This window comes from Gopherus evgoodei, chromosome 9 (assembly GCF_007399415.2).
Source record: "Gopherus evgoodei ecotype Sinaloan lineage chromosome 9, rGopEvg1_v1.p, whole genome shotgun sequence".
In the NCBI taxonomy this organism is placed as follows: Eukaryota; Metazoa; Chordata; order Testudines; family Testudinidae; genus Gopherus; species Gopherus evgoodei.
The window spans coordinates 16,917,282-16,939,404 of NC_044330.1; the positions used below are offsets into that span (position 1 = coordinate 16,917,282).

Genomic DNA, 22,123 nt, shown 5'->3' on the forward strand with positions numbered 1-22,123 from the left:
TGTCCCCCAGTAAAATAATTCTGTTTCATTCTCCGTGTTCTGTTTAATATATACCAGTCAAAAGAGAAAAAAAAGCCCAAAATGTTTGATTTGATTTCCCTGAGTACTTCAAAAAGGCATTTCCTTTGCACTGGAGTCTCAGGAACATGAAGAAAGGTGTTGCTGCCAATGGGTACATTAATAAAACATGAAGGGCCAACACTCTCTAATCTTCGCTCAGTCAAAACTTCCTTGATTTCAGTCTGGATTTTTCCTTAGCACACTAAGAACTGCAGCATTAGGCCCTCCGGAAATGTTTAGACACACATAGGGGGAGAGATTCTCCTGTTACTGACACAGGGATGAACTGGGAATAACTTTGCTGAAATCAGTGGAGTCATTTTGGGGTGTAAGAAAACAATCCAGCTCAAGGTCTTTATCTACGGCATCATCCAAAGTTCATGGCAGTCAGTGGGAGCCATAACTGAAGTTAACTTCAATGGGCTTTGACTCAGACCCTCAATCACTAAGGGTATGTCTACACTACTGAAAAAGTATGTTCTTAATTCTGTTTAAAACAGGCATGAAGACAACAAGTTGGTGTTTAATTTAGATTAGCAGCTCAAGTTAAAGCCAATAGTGGAGCTGGGACTGAACTTGAGCTGCTAACCTAAATTAAAAGCAAAGTTGCCATATCTTCACTACCATTTTAACTCAAGATAGGTAATTTGAGTTAAGAACACACTACTGCTTTTGCTAGTATCAGAGCTATTCCCTTTTCAAGATCCAAGATTTGGTCTACACAGTTTTTGAATTGTTTCAACTATTTCAGATAAGGATGTGATTTAACAAAATAGTTAAATCAGCACAGCCTCCAGTGCGAACGCAATTAGGGCTTAATCATGCACCATTTAAATCAATGAGAGCTATAACATTGACTTCTATGGGCCCAAGTTCATGCCTTACTCTGTTCTACATGTGCTTTTACTGGTATAGCTTATAAACCATATCCGTGTAAGCACTTCTATAATGGTATAACTATGTCCACAGTACTGTGTTGTATCACTTTAACAATATTGATTTCTATGTTTTCCAGACATAGAAAAGATTATTGATAATTATGCTGACTCAAGCTACCATTTGGAACGGTAATACAAGGAATGAACGGTACTGTAAATATCCTCTGCACAGGAAGTATGATACTTACTTTGTTTTGCTAATTATAACACAGCGTCAAAACGATACTGAGCAGTACAGACCAACTACAGAGTAGAATTACTCTCCCTGAATCACCAAGAAAATCCTTCAGAATCACTGGAAAAACTGAATAAAAACGTAACAGGGAGTAGATATTTGCAGACACACAGGGAGGAAGAAAAAGCCAGTGTTTGCACATACTTCATTGTTTATTGTACAATATTTTATTTAAAGTACAAAGGCATCATCAGTATTCACTGGAATTTACTGTGTTTGTAACTGATACAATATACTGCATGTTAAAAAAACCTTCCACTTTAAGGATGCAAGTCAGAACACAAATTAATTGGAATAAAGAAAAGAAAGTTTTTAAAAGAAATCAATGTAAAAATACATTTTTTTAGTAACCGATCTGTACCAAAAAAATAAAATGGATAGTGGGGATTAGAGCCCCCTCATGTAATTTAAAGCTATATACAAATGCACCATTTACCTTGTAATTCAAACCTTTGGGTTTCATTTCCTTCATACTGATGAATTTAGAAAAACATTGTTACTAAAATGATCAAATTCCAAAAGAAGTATTTACAGAGAAAGGCAAACAACCTTCCCTCCACCCCCAATCTTACAAAAGAGAAACATTTGTGTGCCTGGAATGCACAGAGTCTCTCCCTGTCCCTGCCCTTTCCATCCTAATTTTGCCAAAGAAGTGACCTTGAATGGGGGAGAAGCCTATGGTAATGCATTCAGAGAAGCTATCTGAGTCACTTCAACAGTGGGAAAGTGTCTCTTTTGTTCAACACTCCCATAATCAGGGGAGCTGGAAAAAAAAAATAACTAAACAACCAACAGCTAACGTGGAACTATCCAAAAGCATCATGAATGCAAGAGCTTAGGACAGATAATCAGCAAGAAGTAAATGGGGAATGGCCTGGTCTGAGTTGCTAGAGGTTTCTTTTAAGGCAAAAGTGGGGATTTCACGCTTTATCAGGCACTCATGATGGTTTTTTAAAAATCCTCTACTGTGGAGCTTGGCAATGGTGTGTGACAGTACAAGCAAACCCAAAGCACCCAAGTCCACCAGTAAAAGCATGTGATGATGAAGACTCTGGGAGTCCCAAGGTTGCTTATACATGAGCACTCTTAGCATGGGTAGGAGAGCTGGATCCCGACGCGTAGTAGAAACGGTTTTCACCAAACGACTGAGCATCTCCTGAGCAACAGACGATGACGGAGCCACCAAAGAGGCAAAGGGCAGACCCAATCCAGCCTGTGTAAAGGGAGTATCCAAAACTCACAATTGTGGTCTCACGGTGAGCAGCCACAGGGAACCAGATAGTTGCGACGATACCACACAATGCTGGGGAGACATTAAAAACAATAGTAATTGCAGCACATAAATCCAGTCCAATCACAGATGTAGTCATGTGAACTACGTCAAACAAATGCAGCTAGCCTGATTACAAGACAGACTGAGCAAATGCAGTTCCCACCAAAGTCAGTAAAAATGGCAAGGTACTTAGCACTTCAAGCATTGAGTCTTGATCCCGTATGGTACCTCCTGGGAGACAGAAAGGGCCCTTTGCTGCCACTGACATTAGTGACCTTCCAGGATGGTACGGAAGATTGGAAGGATTCTGTTTTCCGTCCTTTAGGGACCCGGCAGATCATAGTAGATTTTACTGCTAGAGATCTTTATCCATTGGCACATTTTTGCAGGAGACTTAAGACCTCAGGGTCACTCACCATTGTTTAACAATCAACATTCAATGAATGTCAAAATGTGCAACAGATTCAGGAATAAACTTATAGATCACAATATTTCACGATATTCACTTCTTAATATTTTGGTTTTAAGCAGGATAGAATAGCAACTTCCTTTTCAGGTCCTCACTCTCTTCCTATCATTTAATGCTGCTTCCTCTATCTATTTTGACAGTTAACAATGAAACTCAGGTTATGATCCAGTGGGGCGGACAGACATTACCAATACTTATCAGTTTAAATTTAACCCTGTCAAGCCTATCTACAAACCATTAAGTGCCAATAATGAAAGTCACTTGCCAGTAAGTTTAAAAAGCACAATACAAGAAGAAGAAACAGAGGGTATGAAATCCTGGCCCCACAGAAGTCAATGACTTCTGACTTTAATGACTTCTTGCAATTGACTCCAATAACACCTAAAGACAAGCAGTGAAGTTGGGATTGGTCTAGTTGAGGCACGTGACGGTATGAATTATGCAGGGAGTTTCCAATTGGTGTGGATCATAGCCAGTAAATAAGTATGATTTTCTAAACTATTATCCATATCAACAAATAAAGTGTAACTAGCCTGAATATTTTACAGTTAGTGCACATAGAATACATTTGTGCATAAACTCCATGGGCTATTGACAGGGTAGGCAAATTAATTCTCCCTTTGCTTCCCTTCCTTTATCTACTCCAAGCTAAGGCTATGTTTAAGATTTTAAAGATCACATTCAATAGTTCAGTTACTTTCCAAGGTCTAGCTCCCAATGAAGTCCAGGGAAAGACTCCCATTGACTTCAGTGAGAGCAGGATCACACAGAATGCAAAATGACACTGTTGTGATATATACAGATGTTAAAAACCACTGCTACCAATTAGAAAAGAAGATAAATGGGACCTTTTCATAAACGCACCATAGATGTTAGAGTATGTAGATACTTCATAGTCCTTTTATATTGCATTGTAGAAGGAATATTTTTCACTTGCACTATGCACTTGCATAACAGAAACCTGTTGATATTCACCCCTTCTTGTCAATTGTTGGGAATAGGCCACATCCACCTTGATTGAATTGGCCTCCTTAGCACTGACCCCCGACTTGGTAAGGAACTCCCATCTTTTCATGTGCTGTAATATATATACCCGCCTACTCTATTTTTCACTCTATGCATCTAATGAAGTGGGGTCTAGCCCACAAAAGCTTGTGCCCAAATAAATTTGTTAGTCTCTAAGATGCCACAAAGACTCCTCGTCATTTTTGCAGAAACCAGAGACTTGCACTGTCTGTGTATTCAGTGTGCGTAGTTCAGATGTGACAGGAGCAGCCTATTTTTCCTTGAGAAAACAGTGAGTGTGCCCTCCCTCCCCCATTGTCCTTCAGTCCCTCTGTGGGTTCTCATGAACCTTATCTTCAGTATTTGAACTAAGTAACTGGCAGAAGGGGTGGGAAACTGAAGGTGGGAGGATAAAAGCTTTCTAGGAGAGATCTGAGCAGAGTGGAAGAGAGACAGTAGGAATATCCTCACAGACATTTAAAGAACACCAAAAAAAACACTTGCCATTTGGTGCAATCTGATGCATTCTAAAGGCAACATATAGAAGTTTAATTAGAACTGCAGGGATTATGTATTTATTGGTAAATGTCAGTTTCACCATAAATACACAAATTGAGGAAAAGTATGAAAAATGCAGCTTGATAATATATTAGAGTTTGATTTAAGGATATTTACTTTGTATATTTTGATGTGATATTGACAATTTGTGTATTAACAGTTATAAAGCTTTAACTTTTTTAATCTCAAGGTCTATTGTTATTAAATAGTATGGTCTGACCCCACATTGTCTGAGCCTCCCATAATTTCCCACAACTGTGAACATTTAAATAGATAAAAATTGAAAAAATGCTTAAAACACATCATTTTGCAATTACTGTGAAAATTGTAATTGAAAATAATATTTAAAAATAAACATTGATTTGCCCATTAAAATGATTTAAAATAAAAATTAAATTCTGCAAAACCTAAGTATAGTTATGGCCCAAGGACAAAAGTCATCCCTGGAATGGATGATTTGAAGGTATTCAGAAATAAGTAAAATTCCATAGGAGGCAGAGAAAACCCATCTCCAGTTCAAACATAAAAGCAGTATCTACTAGTAAGCAAGTAAAATGTGTGTGTCAGATCCTCAGCTGAAATAAATCAACTATGCAGGTTAGGCCTGATTCTCTTCTTGTTTGTACTAGGAGCAATTACAGGGAAGTCAATAGAGTCACCCCAGAGTAAGTGAGCAGAGACTCAGGCCCCTTTCTCATTATTATTATAATATTCTCCCTTGAAAGGTCCTACATGCATTTAGGAAGTGCCTCACCACTCAGGGCACCATAAAACATACTTCAACATAAACATAATATAGGCAAATTAAAAACACTCTCAGAAAAATCAGAATAAGCAACAAGAAGGAATCAGCTGTAAGAGAGAAAGTCCAAAAAAGGAATGGAGATGGGAAAGATAAGAGAAGAGATGGACAACAATATTCAGGTTAAAAAATAGCTTGAGGGGGAAAAAAGCTCAGACTTCTTTTTAAGAGGTCAGAGAAAGGTGAGACAGATTTTAACTGGGGAGCAAATTGCACTTCCCTGTGGGGTAAGAATTTAGTAGGGACAGAACCAACAGGGATCTATAGAAGTTACTCTCAAAACCTATAGAATTAAACAGAAAATGAGATTCTTTTTCTGGGCTTTTGAACCATCCTGTAGGATTCTATAATAAGGATTGAAATCTATTAAATTCTACTGCAGAGGGGTGTTTTAAAATTAAATTCTATAGGATTTCTTCATAAAGTTGCAGGCATGGTAAAATGGCTTTCCAGCCTACAGCACGATTGTGATGCCTATGAAGCAGTTGGTGTGTGAACACAGATGTCCCCAAGTTATAGAGGAAGTTTCACATGCAGCCAGAGACCACACACTTAAGGACTTTAAAAGCCAGCAGTGACCAACTGAAAAACAATGCAGCACTATGACAGATCCAAACCAGTGGGGTACAGGAATCTGGTAGAGGGCAAATATACTGGTCACTAGGTGAGTAGTTTTCTGTTCCCTGAGTGACCAGAGCAGGGGCTGCACTAGAGTCATCAGGAACCTGCTAGAACCAATTAAGGCAGACAGGCTGATTAGAACACCTGCAGCCAATCAAGGCAGGTTAATCAGGGCACCTGGGTTTAAAAAGGAGCTCACTCCAGTCAGGCGAGGGGGAGCCAGAGGAGAGGAAGTGCGTGTGAGGAGCTGGGAGCAAGAGGCGCAAGGAGCTGAGAGTGAGAGGCTGTGCTGCTGGAGGACTAAGGAGTACAAGCATTATCAGACACCAGGAGGAAGGTCCTATGGTGAGGATAAAGAAGGTATTTGGAGGAAGCCATGGGGAAGTAGCCCAGGGAGTTGTAGCTGTCATGCAGCTGTTACAGGAGGCACTATAGACAGCTGCAATCCACAGGGCCCTGGGCTGGAATCCGGAGTGGAGGGCGGGCCCGGCTTCCCCCCAAACCTCCCAACTCCTGATCAGACACAGGAGAAGTTGACCCAGACTGTGGGGAAGATCACTGAGGTGAGCAAATCTGCCAAATAAGCGCAGGACCCACCAAGGTAGAGGAGGAACTTTGTCACAACTGGTGTCAAAAGTGGGATCTGGTGCACACAGCGCGGCAGAAGGAGGGTGATTTAAAAAAAAATGGTAGAGGGTTTATTTTTTTTTCATCACAATGCATGACTTAGTGCGGGCATTGATACAAGCTACGGTGGCCCAGCAGGAGGCTACACGTGTCCAGGCAGTCACCCAACAGGAAGCAGTGCAGCTGTAGCAAGCGATTAATCGCCTGCTGATGGACCAGGCTTCTCAAGACCGAGCTATGTTGCGGGAACTGGTAAACCAGGTAAAGACCCTTACAGAGCTGAACCACAGCCATGATGGGACGCAGATCATATGGGCCAGCCATTGGCTGCAGAAAATGACATGGGAGGATGATGTAGAAGCATACCTCCTGACCGTTGAGAGGACAGCCCTACGGGAGGCCTGGCCTCGAGATCAGTGGTCTGGCATCCTTGCCTCATTCCTGTGTGGGGAGGCCCAGAAGGCCTGCTATGATCTGCCTGAAGAGGCTGCAGCAGACTACCCCCAGCTGAAAGCAGAGATCCTGGCCAGATCTGGGGTAATGACCGCAGTGCGGGCCCAGCGGTATCATGAGTGGAGGTACCAGAAATACAAAACCCCACCATCCCAGTAAAAATCGAGATTCAGGGGAACACTACTGAGGTAGCATCAGGTGTAGTCCCTAAACTCCCATACCCAGTGCTCATAGGGAGGGACTTCCCATGGTTTGGAGACTTACTCCCGGTAGGAGGATTGGAGGAAGTAGGGAACCCTGAAGTTAGTGAGGCATCCATAGTAGACTGTCAACCCCCAGTCTTCTCTGAAATATCCCCAGATTTATTTTTCATACCCAGACAGGGTAGAAAGTCAAAAAGGGAAAGGAGGGCAGCTAAGGCCTTGGGAACCCAAATACTGACTCAAAGCCAGAGGGTCGCTCCCGTAGATAGGCGGACCAGAGAAGCTGAAAAGGAGGCCACCCAGAAGGGAGAAGCACCTGAGTCTGACCCCGACCCTAATGCTTCTGAACCAGTAGAGGCAACAAAGACTGGGCCCCTAGTTTTTGGGCAGATTAGCCCCGGGAGAGGAAATTTTAGACGAGACCAGGCTGAAGACCCAAGGTACGACGACATTAGGAAGGAGGTGACTGAAATAGATGGGGTCCCCATGGAAGGGAAAACCCAGGGACCAAGACCCTACTTCATAATGAAGAAGAATCTCTTATACCGGGTTGCACCAGTACAAGGGCAGAAGGTACAGCAGATCCTAGTACCTCAAAAACACCAGAATGCTGTATTAAATCTTGCTCATAGTCATCTTTTTGGGGGGCATTTGGGGGTAGAGAAGACCCTGGCATGAGTCCTACGATGGTTCTTCTGGCCCGGAGTACATGAAGAAGTGCGGAGGTACTGTGCATCCTGCCCAGAGTGTCAGCTGCACAGTCCCTGTCCCCACCTGAGGGCACCTTTACTACCCCTTCCCATCATAGAGGTCCCCTTTGAGCGAATAGCCATGGTCCTAGTGGGACCCCTGGAGAAGACAGCTCAGGACCACCAATATATACTTGTTGTTTTGGACTATGCTACTCATTACCCAGAAGCTGTCCCCCTGAGGAACACAGCCTCTAAAACGATAGCCAAAGAGCTAGTGGGGATCTTTGCCCCAGTGGGGCTACCAAAGGAGATATTAACAGACCAAGGAACCCCATTTATGTCAAAGCTAATGAAGGACCTCTGTACGCTGCTTCATATACATACCCTGAGAACATCAGTCTACCATCCGCAGACTGATGGGTTGGTAGAAAGGTTTAACCGAACCCTCAAGGCTATGATACTGAAGGTGGTAAGTCGGGACGCGAAGGATTGGGATACCCTACTATCCTATCTTATGTTCCCTATCTGGGAGGTACCTCAGGCCTCAACTGGGTTTTCTCCCTTCGAGTTATTATACGAGCGTCACCCCCGTGGCATACTAGATATCGCCAAAGAGATCTGGGAAGAGGAACCCAATGAGGGGAGAAATATAATAGAACATGTAATACAGATGCGAGACTGGATAGCCCGAGTCACCCCTATTGTATGGGAACATTTGGAAAAGGCACGAGAGGCCCAGAGAATCCATTACAATCACCAGGCAAAAGTCTGACAGTTCCAACCAGGGGATCGGGTGATGGTGTTGGTACCCATTGCAGAAAGCAAGCTTCTGGCCCAATGGCAGGGGCCCTATGAGGTGGTTGAACCCGTGGGGGAAGTAACCTACAAGGTACGGCAGCCAGGATGCCGAAAACACGAACAGATTTATCACATCAACCTTCTGAAACCCTGGCATGCACAAGAGGCATGCATAACTGTCCGAAAAGACCTAACCCAGGAAAGCAAGCCTTCCGAACAGGTGAGAGTGTCTCCTGATTTAACACCAGACCAGAAGAATTAGGTGTCTGAGATGATCTTCCGGAACCAAGATGTGTTCTCGACAAAACCGGGTCGAACAACCGAGGCATATCACCACATCATCACGAACCCTGGGGCCAGAATAACAATGAGGCCCTATCAGGTACCAGCAGCCAAAAGGGAGGAAATAAAAGCAGAAGTGAAAAAAATGCTGGAGTTGGGGATCATTGAAGAATCCCATAGTCAGTGGTCCAGCCCAATTGTGCTAGTGCCAAAACCTGATGACACCACAAGGTTTTGCAATGACTTCCAGCGACTAAACGAAGTATCTCAGTTCGACGCATACCCCATACCTCGCATAGATGAGCTAGTGGACCGTCTGGGTAATGCCCGGTACTTGACTATCCTAGACTTGACAAAGAGGCACTGGCAGATTCCCCTTGCAGAAGACGCAAAGGAAAAGACTGCATTGTCTACACCAGAAGGTCTTTTCCAATATACTGTCCTCCCTTTTGGACTACATGGGGCCCTGGCTACTTTCCAGCGCCTCATGGACAAGCTGTTATGCCCGCATACCAGTTACGCTGCTGCCTACTTGGACGATGTGGTCATTCATATCCCAGACTGGGAAACCCACCTAGAGAAGGTGGAGGCAGTCCTTGATACCTTCAGGTGAGCTGGCCTTACAGCAAACCCTGCCAAGTGCACTGTGGGGTTTACAGAGGCCAAATATCTTGGCTACATTGTGGGAAAAGGTCTGGTGAAACCCCAAGTGAACAAATTGGAGGCCATCCAAAATTGGCCCCAACCACATCGCAAGAAACAAGTCCGGGTGTTCCTAGGTGTACTGAGGTATTACTGACGATTTATCCCCCACTTTGCCACAAGGGCAAGCCCCCTGACAGACCTAGTAAAAGCCCGTGGACCTGATCTGGTAAGATGGTCTGACACAGCAGAGGAAGCATTCACAGACTTAAGGACTGTCCTCTGCAGTAACCCTGTATTGATAGCCCCTGATTTCACCAAGGAATTTATCCTGCAGACAGATGCATCGGAAGTAGGATTGGGGGCCGTTCTATCACGGATGGTTGGGGAGGAAGAACACCTGATTCTCTACCTCAGTAGGAAACTCCTTTCGAGGGAACAAAAATATGCAGTGGTGGAGAGAGAGTGCCTCGCCGTAAAATGGGCCATGGAAGCATTGAGCTACTACTTGCTCGGGCGCAGATTTGTCCATGTGACCGACAATGCCCCTCTTCAGTGGAAGCAGCGGAACAAGGAGAAGAACATAAGGGTGACCAGGTGGTTCTTATCCCTCCAACCTTTCCAGTTCTCTGTGCAACACAGAGCAGGGAGCCATCACGGCAATGCTGATGGCTTGTCACGTGTGCACTGTCTGGCATCCCAAGCTGCCCAAGTCCTTGGTGTTGAGCAGGGGGGAGGGATATGTGACAGATCCAAACCAGTGGGGTACAGGAGTCTGGTAGAGGGCAAATATACTGGTCACTGGCTGAGTAGTTTTCTGTTCCCTGAGTGACCAGAGCAGGGGCTGCACTAGAGTCATCAGGAATCTGCTAGAACCAATTAAGGCAGACAGGCTGATCAGGACACCTGCAGCCAATCAAGGCAGGCTAATCAGGGCACCTGGGTTTAAAAAGGAGCTCACTCCAATCAGGTGAGGGGGAGCCAGAGGAGAGGAAGTCCGTGTGAGGAGCTGGGAGCAAGAGGTGCAAGGAGCTGAGAGTGAGAGGGTGTGCTGCTGGAGGACTAAGGAGTACAAGTGTTATCAGACACGAGGAGGAAGGTCCTGTGGTGAGGATAAAGACGGTATTTGGAGGAGGCCATGGGGAAGTAGCCCAGGGAGTTGTAGCTGTCATGCAGCTGTTACAGAAGGCACTATAGACAGCTGCAATCCACAGTGCCCTGGGCTGGAACCCGGAGTAGAAGACGGGCCCAGGTTCCCCCCAAACCTCCCAACTCCTGATCAGACACAGGAGAAGTTGACCCAGACTGTAGGGAAAGATCACTGTGGTGAGCAAATCTGCCAGATAAGCACAGGACCCACCAAGGTAGAGGAGGAACTTTGTTACAGCACTTTATAGGCAACCAAGGTCAAAAAATACAGTTTGGCATAATATGATCATGGCTGTTGAGAGCAGTGAGAAAACATGCCCCTGCATTCTGACCATGCTCATTTCTAGGAGAGTTCATAATAATCACTCTCACTAAGAATCTATCATTGATCCTGCAAACACTGAGTGCTCTTAACACCCATTGAAGGCAATAGGAGTTGATAGTACAAGGCACTCACAGGATTGGACCCTAAAACAATATTTCTTTATGGCTCATACATCTGAGAAGAATCAATCTGCTAATATTTTATTTCTTGCAGGAGCAAGCTGTGCTGGACTCGGTCCATGTGGCTATCAGGGAATCAGAGCAAAACAATAACAAGACTATGGCAGAGTTACAGATTTCCACCAACCTTGTTAAAAGATATCTTGAGGCTGTGTCAAAAATTAAAGTTGCAAGGGGAAAGATGGAGGGAAAGAAAAAGGAAAACTGTTTGGTTAAAACAGAGAACTAATGAATGATTCTGTCTAGGGAAGCAGAAACTGCAACCCCAATCGCTGCAGTTATTATTAGAGAAAATATTTGTTTATGGAAAAGAAAGGAACATTTGAAGGATGCTAATAAAGCCAATAATAATTTTGAGCCTCCCCAAAGAGAAAGACCCAGTGGATTTTAAAGGACATTTTTTGGGGGAAAAAATGGAATTTGTCCTGCATGTAGGTCAGCTTTATCTGATTCTTATAAACAAGAAAATCCATGAGTTTCTAATGTTTTCAAACATGAATGTTTCAGCTGAGAATCTGCAAAGCCAGCTGATGGCTCATGTAAAAAGCTTCTTTGTTGCCCACAAAGGGTACAAGCATCTTTTCTTTTCTGTCGGCACTGGGTAAAAAAAATATATATTTATGTCCATAGACTATAAGAGCCTTATCCTTCCAGACCTCTCCCCCACAACACAGGACAGAAGAAAACGCTTGCTCTGATATGAGAAGAGCTCTCAGGGTCATCAAAACAATAACATCTCTTGTATATGTGGCTAAACTGTGTGCAAATCACCTTATTTTGATGTTGACAACATTGGGAAACTCTGTGCAACACAAGCCAATCAAAGACACTCTATGGGTCAGTTTCACCTCCCCCCATTTGGTTGTCACCAGCTGCCACCAGTTCTAAATGAGTCTGTTGATCCTGATGAGTGATGTGCTTAAACTCTGCTGAATTTCCAATACTTGGCATGGGTAACATTTCAATTTAAATCCCACAAGAAATATTGGGAAAGTACATGGCACAATTTCAATATTTCTACAAGTCAGCGGGCTCTGATTTTACTCTGGAAGTGACAAAGAGTAGGTTTCAAGAAAACTTGCTCTGTATAGCAATGAAAGGAAAAGGCAGGAGCTTTTGGAGGTAATTTTTAGGCAGGATTCAGGGTTTACTGAAATAGGTTTCCCTACAAGCTGTCTGAATATAAACTGCCCCTACTGCTCTTTTCCTGCTAATATTGCCTAGGATTTTGACTAAGCCAGCCCCTGACACCTCACAAATGAGACTGGGCATTGACACACAATACATTTATACTTGTTCCATCATGCTATTATAAATTCACATTGTCATATCCTCCACATTAAAACCCAACCATGCCATCAATGACAATTGGACATGTATCTGCAGGGGTTCAGACTACGGCACTGAAACTCTTAATCTTCTTTATTATAAACTTAATTTAATTGGGTAGTACATTCATCTAAACAAGAAGCATAAAAGGGGGTTGGGGAGTGGTGTGAAGGATAGAGCAGTGTGAATCTAGCTTGATATATTGTCAAGGGGAGTGAATCCCCACTACCTGCCTTACTCTAAAAGCACTGGAAAGTATCTGCAGAAGAAATAAGTAAAGACAGTGTATATTAAAACAGTGTTATACTTGAGGGGGGAGCGTGTCACTACACAAGGAAATTTCCCTGAAATCTGCCTCAATATGTCTCCTGTTCTCTCCTATTCAGGGTTATACAGAGCGAGTTTCCATGATCCTCATTCTACCCAAATGCAGCTTCCCAGTTCTTTAACAGAATTTTGGGGTTTCTTTTTATATTAAACACTTCTTTTAAAACAAAATGAAATGATTCTGGATTCCCAAAGGGGAAACAATCTGGAGTTTTCCTTTAGCATGTGTGAGGATTAGCAGAAATTTGAGATTAAAAAATAAAAGGCACTCTTTCCTTCTTGACTGTGATAATTTTATTTTAAATGTGACTTTATAACATTCAAAATTATCAGATTTCCAAGAATGGGGCTATTATGAGAGAACTGGCTGACCCCAATGTAATCTTTTGCAGACTTTCCATTATTCAATGTATAAAACAACCAATGTGGTTTTCAGTTGTCTATATTTTCAATATCAGAAGAGTAGGTTTGGGATTTTTTTTCAGAATCCTTTATTTCACACTCCATCCAATGTACACTAGGAAATTGACCTTTTGTTATCAGCAATGGGTCCCCACAAAACAAGTGTCAACAGTTTGGCTGCTAGTCTGTTTTTTGTTCCATCAACGCTAGCAGTTTAACTGTTTTCAGCACTGAATCAGAGGGAATCACTTCTGACAGCTGTTTGCAGCAATAGATCAATTCCCTAGTACAGACAAGATTAAAGCAGACATAAAAATATACGTCAGCACACAAGATAGAGAGGTGTGCACATGTACAATTGTTCTTACTGCAGCCTTGCTATTTTCAGTGGATATTAAATCAATGGAATATCTGAGCCCATCATTTTCCTGGCAAGTTTTCAGTAGTTATTTTAAATTCCATAATGTGTATCACAACCTCTGTTTTTCCTTTTAACAATTTCAGTGCTAAACGCACATCAATTTCTTAAATTAATAGGGATATTTACAGTGTTGGCAACTCTTGTGATTTCAGCTCAAGTTTCACCATATTTGGTATTATTCTTTAAGGCTTTGTTCCAGGAGTCATGTGACTAAGTGAGATTTTTCTGCCTTCATTTAAGAAAAAAGTAAGTTTTTAGTCCTCATGGTTGTTTAAAAAAGTTTGAAAACATGAACCACAAAGTTTCAATAATCTGACAGCAAATAAAAACAACCATTTTAATCCAATCTCATGATTTTTGGGGCCTGACTCATGACTGTTGAATGCTATGGGTTGGCAACACCATATTTGTTTTTCAGAGGACAAATCATTAAACTGCAGTAGTATCAAAGTCATGGACTGGTGTCCAATATTCACATTCCAAGGACACTGCCTGGCCAAATTTAGGTGTTGTAAAAATTAATGTTAAAAAGCTTATGATGCATTCATGATTTTTGTAATCTAACTGAAGCAGTTTTATTTTAAGCATTTCCCTGCAATGCCCACAATTTAAACATTGCAGCACTGTGCTACTGCAGAAGAGCCAGAAAGTGAGAGTGATTTGAAATGGATTAGAATAAAAAGCAAAACTGACTATAGTAATGTATTTTCATTGTTGGAACAGTGAAATGCACAGAGTAAGCAACGTTGTACTGTAAGGTGCTATACTAGGGCCAAAGGGATTAGAGCAGACAACATGAGAAGTAGAAAGCAAATACGTTCGGTTTTAATCAGCTCTAGTATTATTGGTAACATGGGTTAGGAAATTCGTTTATTTTTATGTATACAGCACCAAACATCTGCTAGGCACTTCAGGGCTGGATCCTCCTGAACACACTCCACTCCCATTGACATGGTTAGTCAACACCTTGCAGGACTGAGCCCTTACAGACAGTGAGACTGATTTTGATCTCACGTACACGAGTGTGTATAAGGAGTTATTCCATTGGTCTCAATGGAGAAAAGTCAGTGAGCGATCAGAATTATGCCTAATGAGTATTAACTGATCCATGTCATTTGAAAATTAACACTTTCTTTTCTCAAAGGAGTTGCTAGGTTGGAAGTTTACAGTATGTCTACACTGCAGCTGGGAGTGTACTTCCCAGACAGGGTAGATAACACATGCTAGTTCAGCTCAAGCTAGCATCCTTAAAAATAGCAGTGAGGACAATGAGGATGGCATAGGCTAGTCACCTGACTACAAGCCCACCCCACCCCCTGGGTCTGTGTTTAGGTGGCTAGTCTGTGCTACTGCCCATGCTGCAAAATCCACAGTTATTGTTAGAGCACTAGCTCAACACAATTAGCCTGTGTCTGTCTACCCTGGCTGGAAGCCACCCCCCAGCTGCAGTGTAGACATACCCTTACTGTGACTGAGAGTGTGGTATCACGGTGGGTGCTTCTATGGCTATGTATTTTGCTTTTCTCTGGATTTAAGGAGCCAGGTTCTCCTCTCATTTATATTGGTATGAATCGAGTGGAATTATACCAATGTAAAACCAGTACCAGTGAGTAGCAATTTGGGCACGAAAAGCCTACCTATGAGCACATGGCACAGCACTGTTTACAATAAGAGATTTCAGTTCTTTGTATCATAGGCTAACATAACATTGTCATTGTAATTTGTTACCTGCTTGTCTGTCCCCTGCTCTCTGAGTGAAATCCTATCACTCAGTCAGCTGGCGTAAGCTACTCAGCTGGAACATACTCCTCACAAATAATAAGAAAGTAACTGAAATCTCGAGAAGAAAAGAATTATAAGTCAGACCCTTTTTCATTATCTGCAGCTCCAGAGGATCCTGATACAGCCACAGGATTTCTGGAACCTACCCAATCATTCACATCCAGCTCTGCTTGGACTCCTGTGTCCCAATGAGAGTGAGGCTAAATTTTTCAACCAAAACTTTTTAGGTGAAAAATGCAGATTGGTGACACCAAAACATTTCACAAATTTGTGTCAACTTTGCCAAATTGTTTTGGTCAAAAAAAAATTCTGAAAAAATTGAAATGTTTTGTTTTAGCATTTTCAAAATGAAGTGTTTTGATTTTTCAATACAAAATGACTTTTTGTTTTGAGATTTTCCTTTAATTTATTTTTTAAAATCTAAAAACATTAGAAAATGTTCCAGTCTAAACAAAACATTTTGTTTCAGGTCAGGAAAACATCTGCTTGATCCCAAACAAATTTTTGTGCTGACTTTTTGGAATTGGTAGTGAACCAAAAAATCCATTATTCAGACCTCTCTCGTCCCGATTTTATGGTATGGCTAGCGGATCCATCTCTACTCAGATCAACCAACCACTGCACCCCACAGAGCTGGGACACACAAGCCAGGACTATTTCGCCCCTCTTGCCTCTCCTCCACCAGGACCCCCCACTGCCAAGCTTGGCTATTTCGGTGCTCAAGGTTTTAGGTTTTAGACTGTGGTCAGTGATAAGTTCACACATTACATTAACCCTCTATTTTGACTGCCTACAATAGGGATGGTCTGGGCCAGGGCCTCTATATCTGATTTTAGGGACACGAGTCATGACAATATCCTTTTAAAATCCAGATGCACTGCCACAGAGCCCAGTAGCACAGGCATGGAATCAGTCTCACTATACATTATTACCCTCTGACCAGTGGCCTGTTAAATGACTCTGGGGACTCATCCCCGTTCCCAGTGTGCCACACGGGGGCAAAACCTACCATCATACCCTTGTTGGAAATCTCAGGAGAGAGCCCAAGGACTGAGCAGGCATGGAGACTCAGTCTAGTTATGGAAGGGATCCCCTCCAGGTCAGGGATGAGAGGAGCTGCCCCTCTTCCAAGGACTTCAAAAGGACTTCTCCAGAGTGCTCTTGAAAAACATGAAATCACATAGTGTTTTTATAGGTGCTTAGTTTTTGTTTAGTTTTAGTTGCTGGAACGATTTACAGAATGAACAGCAAACTAAAGGCTAACCTCAGAACTGGAGGGGCCTGTGACTGGAGCTGTTCTGCTGTGCTCATTCCTCTTTAACTGACTAACCCTTGTGCTCAAATCCCCAGTCCTGGCATGTGCTGCAGCCGTTCATCAGTTCCCAAGCCCCAGCACTGACTACCTCTGCTGTGGCAACTACACCCAGTGTTCACTTTAATAAAAAAAACCTCAACAACTGCATGATGTCAGTGCTGGCTGCCATGCTGAGAAAGCCAATGACAAGGCAGAGCTTGCACAAAGAGGCCACTTTCCCTCGCCCCGCCTCCTCTGCTAAACAAACTGATAAAAACAAGGCACCAAGGCTGTTGTTGAGATGACGAGGCCTCAAGAATACACAGGTGTTACACTTGGGACAATGAGCTTTACAGTCTGATTCTGGTCAAAACAATCTCCCACTCAGTTACAGAGAAAGGGAGGAAAATTGTGACAGTAACCCAGAGTCAAGGGGAAAAGGGCAAGACTGACGGGGCACATAGAAAAGAGCTGCTGAGGTTATGCGGGCACATGTCCTTGCCCTCAACTCTATACCCTATCCTGTTATTGAAGCCAGTATGTCTGCAAGACTTGTACCTTCTTAATCCTGCTTTCCTCACCCTTGCACCTCAACTTATTTTTATGTGATTGCACCTGTGAAGCTTCACAGGCACTGAGCTAGGACAAGGAGAATTTGGGACTAGTCTTTTTCTCTAGGCAACTTTGGGGCAATGGGCAGGGGTGCTGGAACAATTTTTACAGTGCGGGCACTGATGATGAAAACCAGGCATTTGGTGTTTGTTATTACTACTTGAAGCTGAGGGTGCAGCAGCACCCCCAGTTCCAGCACCTCTGGCAATGAGAATCTAATTCATGTCTCCCTCTCTCCCCTCCCTTATCCCACAAACATAGTAACACTACTGCAGGCTAGCTAGCCAAATCAATCACCCATGGGGAGCTGTGTGTCTGTCACTACTGATCACCCTACTGTAGACTTGTGCTGGGTGCTTTCCTTGGAGCAAGATGCCAAAGGACTCCTTAAGACAATGCACAGTAGGGTTTAGAAACCCTTCTCCTCCCGCCGCCATCATTCATTGCTTCTTTTATTTGTTCTCCTCCTCATGTTTATGCATTTGTTTTCTCCAACAGACTATGTAGTTAGTCCACTTGTCCAGACTGTGGTTAGGCCAAGCCCAGACAGCCATGTCTTCTGAGCGATGGATCAGGTAATCTCCTGCCTATTCAGTTTGTACAACATGTTATCCTTAAATCAAAAGAAGGGAAGTATGTCCAGGGGCCAGATGTGCACCTTACCCAAGAGAATGAGCAGGACTCCTCCCAGCTGGGAACGCCGGTACTTGGCAGCTCCAGGCTCATGGCCCATCCGAATACAGGGCAGAACAGTCAGCAGCAAGAAAACAGCAGGGAGGCCCAGCACTGTGGCGGCAATCATCAGTGCTCGGCATGCCTGGACATAGCCTGTTGACAAGGACAGGAAGCAGAGTCTCAATTAATAAACAAAAACAACAGGAGGAGATATTCAGCCAAACACTCCTATACAACTAACTACCAAGAAGCTGGGGAGCAGAGGAGAGGACAGCAAGGGAAGAATTTGGTGTGGGAGGAGTTATCCTAGGTTCCCAATCCCTAACACAGAAATAAACCTGGTTAACAGCGGAAATTTAAAATGGAGGTTCTCAGACAGTAGTCCATGGTCCACACTACAAAGCCCATCCGGGTGGTCTGCAAAATGAGCGCATTCAGGGTCATTTACATTCTTCTAACTTAGGGATATAAAACCACCCCGACATAGCTGAGATATGGGATAAAACCCAATAGATCCTGAAAGGAGCATAAAGTGAGGAAATGATCAACTCTGTAACATCAAACCTCTTTCTCATAACCCTATGGTAGCCTCTCCTAGGAGGCATCTAGGGGGGTTGGACTTCCAGCAGTGAGGACGGGCACTGACCCCCCACCAAATCAATGGAACTTCAGTAGATAACTCCACTCTGTACTTCATTGTATAATATTCCAGTGCTGTTGAAGCCCACACACACACACACACACACACACACACACACACACACACACACACACTGGAGGCAAACGTCTAGAGGCTTTGATCAGCCAGGCTAGATGGTGGATTGAGAGATGGGCACCAGTTCTAACAAATAGGAATTCCACAAATCCCTAAGGCCAATATGGATATCACGGGATTCAAGGGTTTAAAAGGCTGAACCCCCTTTCACTTCAGCAGGCAGGTAAACCATGTCCTCTACTGAGCTTCCTGTCACCTAGGCAACAACAGCCCAACACAAGACAGCAGGAGATCACAGAGCTCTTGTGAATGTAAGCGTCCCAGGACAAGGCACTTGTCATTCATATTTGTCTGTGAAGTGCCATACGCTCCTATTATAACTAACAAAATAATTACATACATAATAATAATGCTAAAATTTGCTTTCGTTAAAAGGGTCACCTGTTTGGCTTTGGTACAAAGTTTGTTCCTATTGTTGGGACGTCTCTTATCTGCTCCAGACACACTCTTAATGGGATAGGGAGGTTCTGCGGGAAATGCACATATATTCCCAGCTCCCATTCCCATCCTGCCCAACAGAAGGAAATGACAGCACTGCCATAGGAGAGAGGATTCCTGAGTTCAGGAATTCTGATTATACCACACAGTATATCTGCAAATAGTGCCTTGAATCAAGAGTCACAGAATTAATTATCATGCAGATGAGAAACCAGGGTTCAAGCATTTTCCTCTTCTTGGACATGTAGATTCTGTGTACATTTGAACATCTGCTTGAAAACAAACTCTTTAAAAAGCACATGGTAAATGTGACTGAAAAGCCCTGTGTGGTTTCAGTAGAATCGATCCCAGTTAAACATATGTACACACACATTCATTTTAAATCCTTTTAACTCATTCAGTAATAGGTACTGTGTGGATTTCAGCTACTAGACAAATCAGGATAAATTAGTCCCTGATATATACCCACTGGTATTAAAGAAGTTACTGCAAGAAGTATTTTGAGCTGTGATATGCTATTTTTGTTGAAGGGGGCACTGTTTTCTGCTGCTAAAAGATGTATTTATCTATAAATGAAAATTATTGTACAACTTTTTTTCTTCAAGATGGGTTTTCTTAGTGTCTTCTACAGCAGCAAGCATATTGTTGGCAGTTTGGCACTATACTAGCAATAAACAAGCAGTAAAATTTACTAAAAACTAAGGCACAGGAAAATAAACAGAAATATAAGCTGAGTCTAATTAGTTACTATAGTGGTGGACACTACAAGAAACCCTGTGATCAACAAAATTTAGAGTCCTGCAACATTGACTGACTGACAATATCTGAAACAAATCCAGAGCCTTTCCACCTTTACTGAAACCCTCTTCAGAGCACCTTTTAAAAATGTGAACAAATTAGGAAAAACAATTCACTAAAAAGTGGCTGGCAGACCTCCTCCTACCTCTCCAGAATTGTAGGAAGGAGGTGTCTGAGAGTAGCTACACACAGTACAGCCAAAGTCACAGAACAACAAAGAAGTATTACAAAATTGATGATGATGGAAATGGATAACGCTACCAGCTAGCTAAACTATTTACAGATGCCAAGATTGTACGAAGAATCCATATGCTGAGGTCCAGAAGTTTGGTTGGCACAAAAAGGACATATTCAAACATAGTGACACATCGTGTTTAAGTTGGACTTTAGCGTGAAATTAGTTTAGCAAATTACACAATTAGCAAATATCAACAGTAATTAAATATAGCAAATAGGCCTAACTGTATAATTAAAAGTTCTAGATTGTATAGTCTTAATAGGAGCAGAAACCGCTTGAATATCAAGACTTAGTCTTCTAAATTAAAATCAATTGTGTTAAGCTAGTATTAAAAATTAATTATACTCATCAATATGTTAATACAGTAGATCTATATTTGTAAGAACAGCTTATTTATTTTTTAAAAAACTTTAGTTTTTGACTTCAGATAATAAAGTTAATAGAAATAATTGTATAATTCAAAACTCTAGGCCATATCCTATTATTATAATGTATCGTTTGTAAGGTAGTAGCACTCAGAAGACTCATTTGTAGAGAGAGCAAGAAAGAGAGAGAGAGAATTAGTGTATCAAGAATGATAGCAAATAAGAATAAAAAATAAAATAGATAATTGATAGTGTAATAAAATAGAATCATACCTAAGACATAATTAAAATATTAGCCATAATCTATCTTTAATATTAGCTGTAACTATGGGATAGTATCAATCTAATAGAATTTTGAAGTCTATGTGTATTATAATTAGTGGGTGAGATCCTGCACTGTTGAAATCAATTGGAGTTTTGCCATGGTCTCACTCTGGAGCAGGACTTGTCCCTTCACCTTTGTATCAAAAGGAAGACAGCAAGGAGCCCATACCTGGCAATATGAGGATGTCCACTAGTGGCTTGCAGTGATAGAGCCCTGTTGCCATGACACAATCTGCCCACAGCCCTTTGGATCCCAGCTCGTCCATCTTCCTGCAAGTGGTGATGGTGTAACCACAAGTTACGACCCACTCATTGGTGGCTGTTGCCACGATCACACCAATCCAGCCGACAAAACTAGAGACAAATCCAACTAGGTGCAAGCAGGTGGCAACCATGTTAAGCTGTCAAGCCAGGCAGCTGAAAGGAAAAGCACAAAAAGAAAAGAGTAAAGGAGATGACTGGGCTTTGTAAGCTGGAGCAGCCTTGGTGCTGAAGAAAACAAGTGCTGGGACCTGCCCTAAGCTATCAGCAGATAGGACTGGAGTTTGGTGTAAGCAGATCCTGAGTGGTGCTCTAGTGGCAGGGATGCCTCTGATCAGTTCAGCTTATGGGAGTGGTTGGAACTCCTGCCAACCCCACTAACAGAGAGGGGAGGAGTAACACAGGGAGCCCTACTTCTTCCAGCTAATCAAGAAGGAGCTGAAAGACTAACTAGCCAATCAGCACACAGGAAGGGGTGGTGAAGAGAAGGGTACGGAAATGTAAACTTATCTCATTCGTATTACCTTCCCTTTGGGGGCCCTATGTTACTGTCAGAGAGCTAAACCATCAGAATGTAATAGAGTTGAGTGTGGCTTTGCATTTTGATAAATACATTCTCTCTCGCTCGCTCACTAACTGAACTAATAAAAGGAAAGGCCAGAGCTTTAATTTAAAAAAAAAAATCAAATTGTTGGACTATTGGAAATGCAGAAAAAGTGGAGGTTACGTAACATTGTGGGGCTGATTACAGGTCATCACACTAAGACACTC

General features: G+C 42.6%; 1 protein-coding gene across 2 annotated transcripts; it reads right to left on the reverse strand.

The window, feature by feature from the left end:
• Positions 1–1,377: 1,377 nt before the first annotated feature.
• On the reverse strand, positions 1,378–21,703 carry CLDN11 (claudin 11). 2 transcript variants are annotated; one of them, XM_030576517.1, is made up of 4 exons: positions 21,615–21,698; positions 21,261–21,510; positions 18,142–18,306; positions 1,378–2,536 (listed from the first exon to the last, which is right to left on the reverse strand). In XM_030576517.1, exons 2-4 carry the CDS (start codon positions 21,484–21,486, stop codon positions 2,304–2,306), a joined length of 624 nt encoding a protein of 207 aa, XP_030432377.1. In that variant the 5' UTR covers positions 21,487–21,510; positions 21,615–21,698; the 3' UTR covers positions 1,378–2,303. The 2 variants fall into 2 exon arrangements, with proteins under 2 accessions (XP_030432377.1, XP_030432376.1); XM_030576516.1 differs by having other exon boundaries at positions 21,261–21,703.
• Positions 21,704–22,123: the final 420 nt, after the last annotated feature.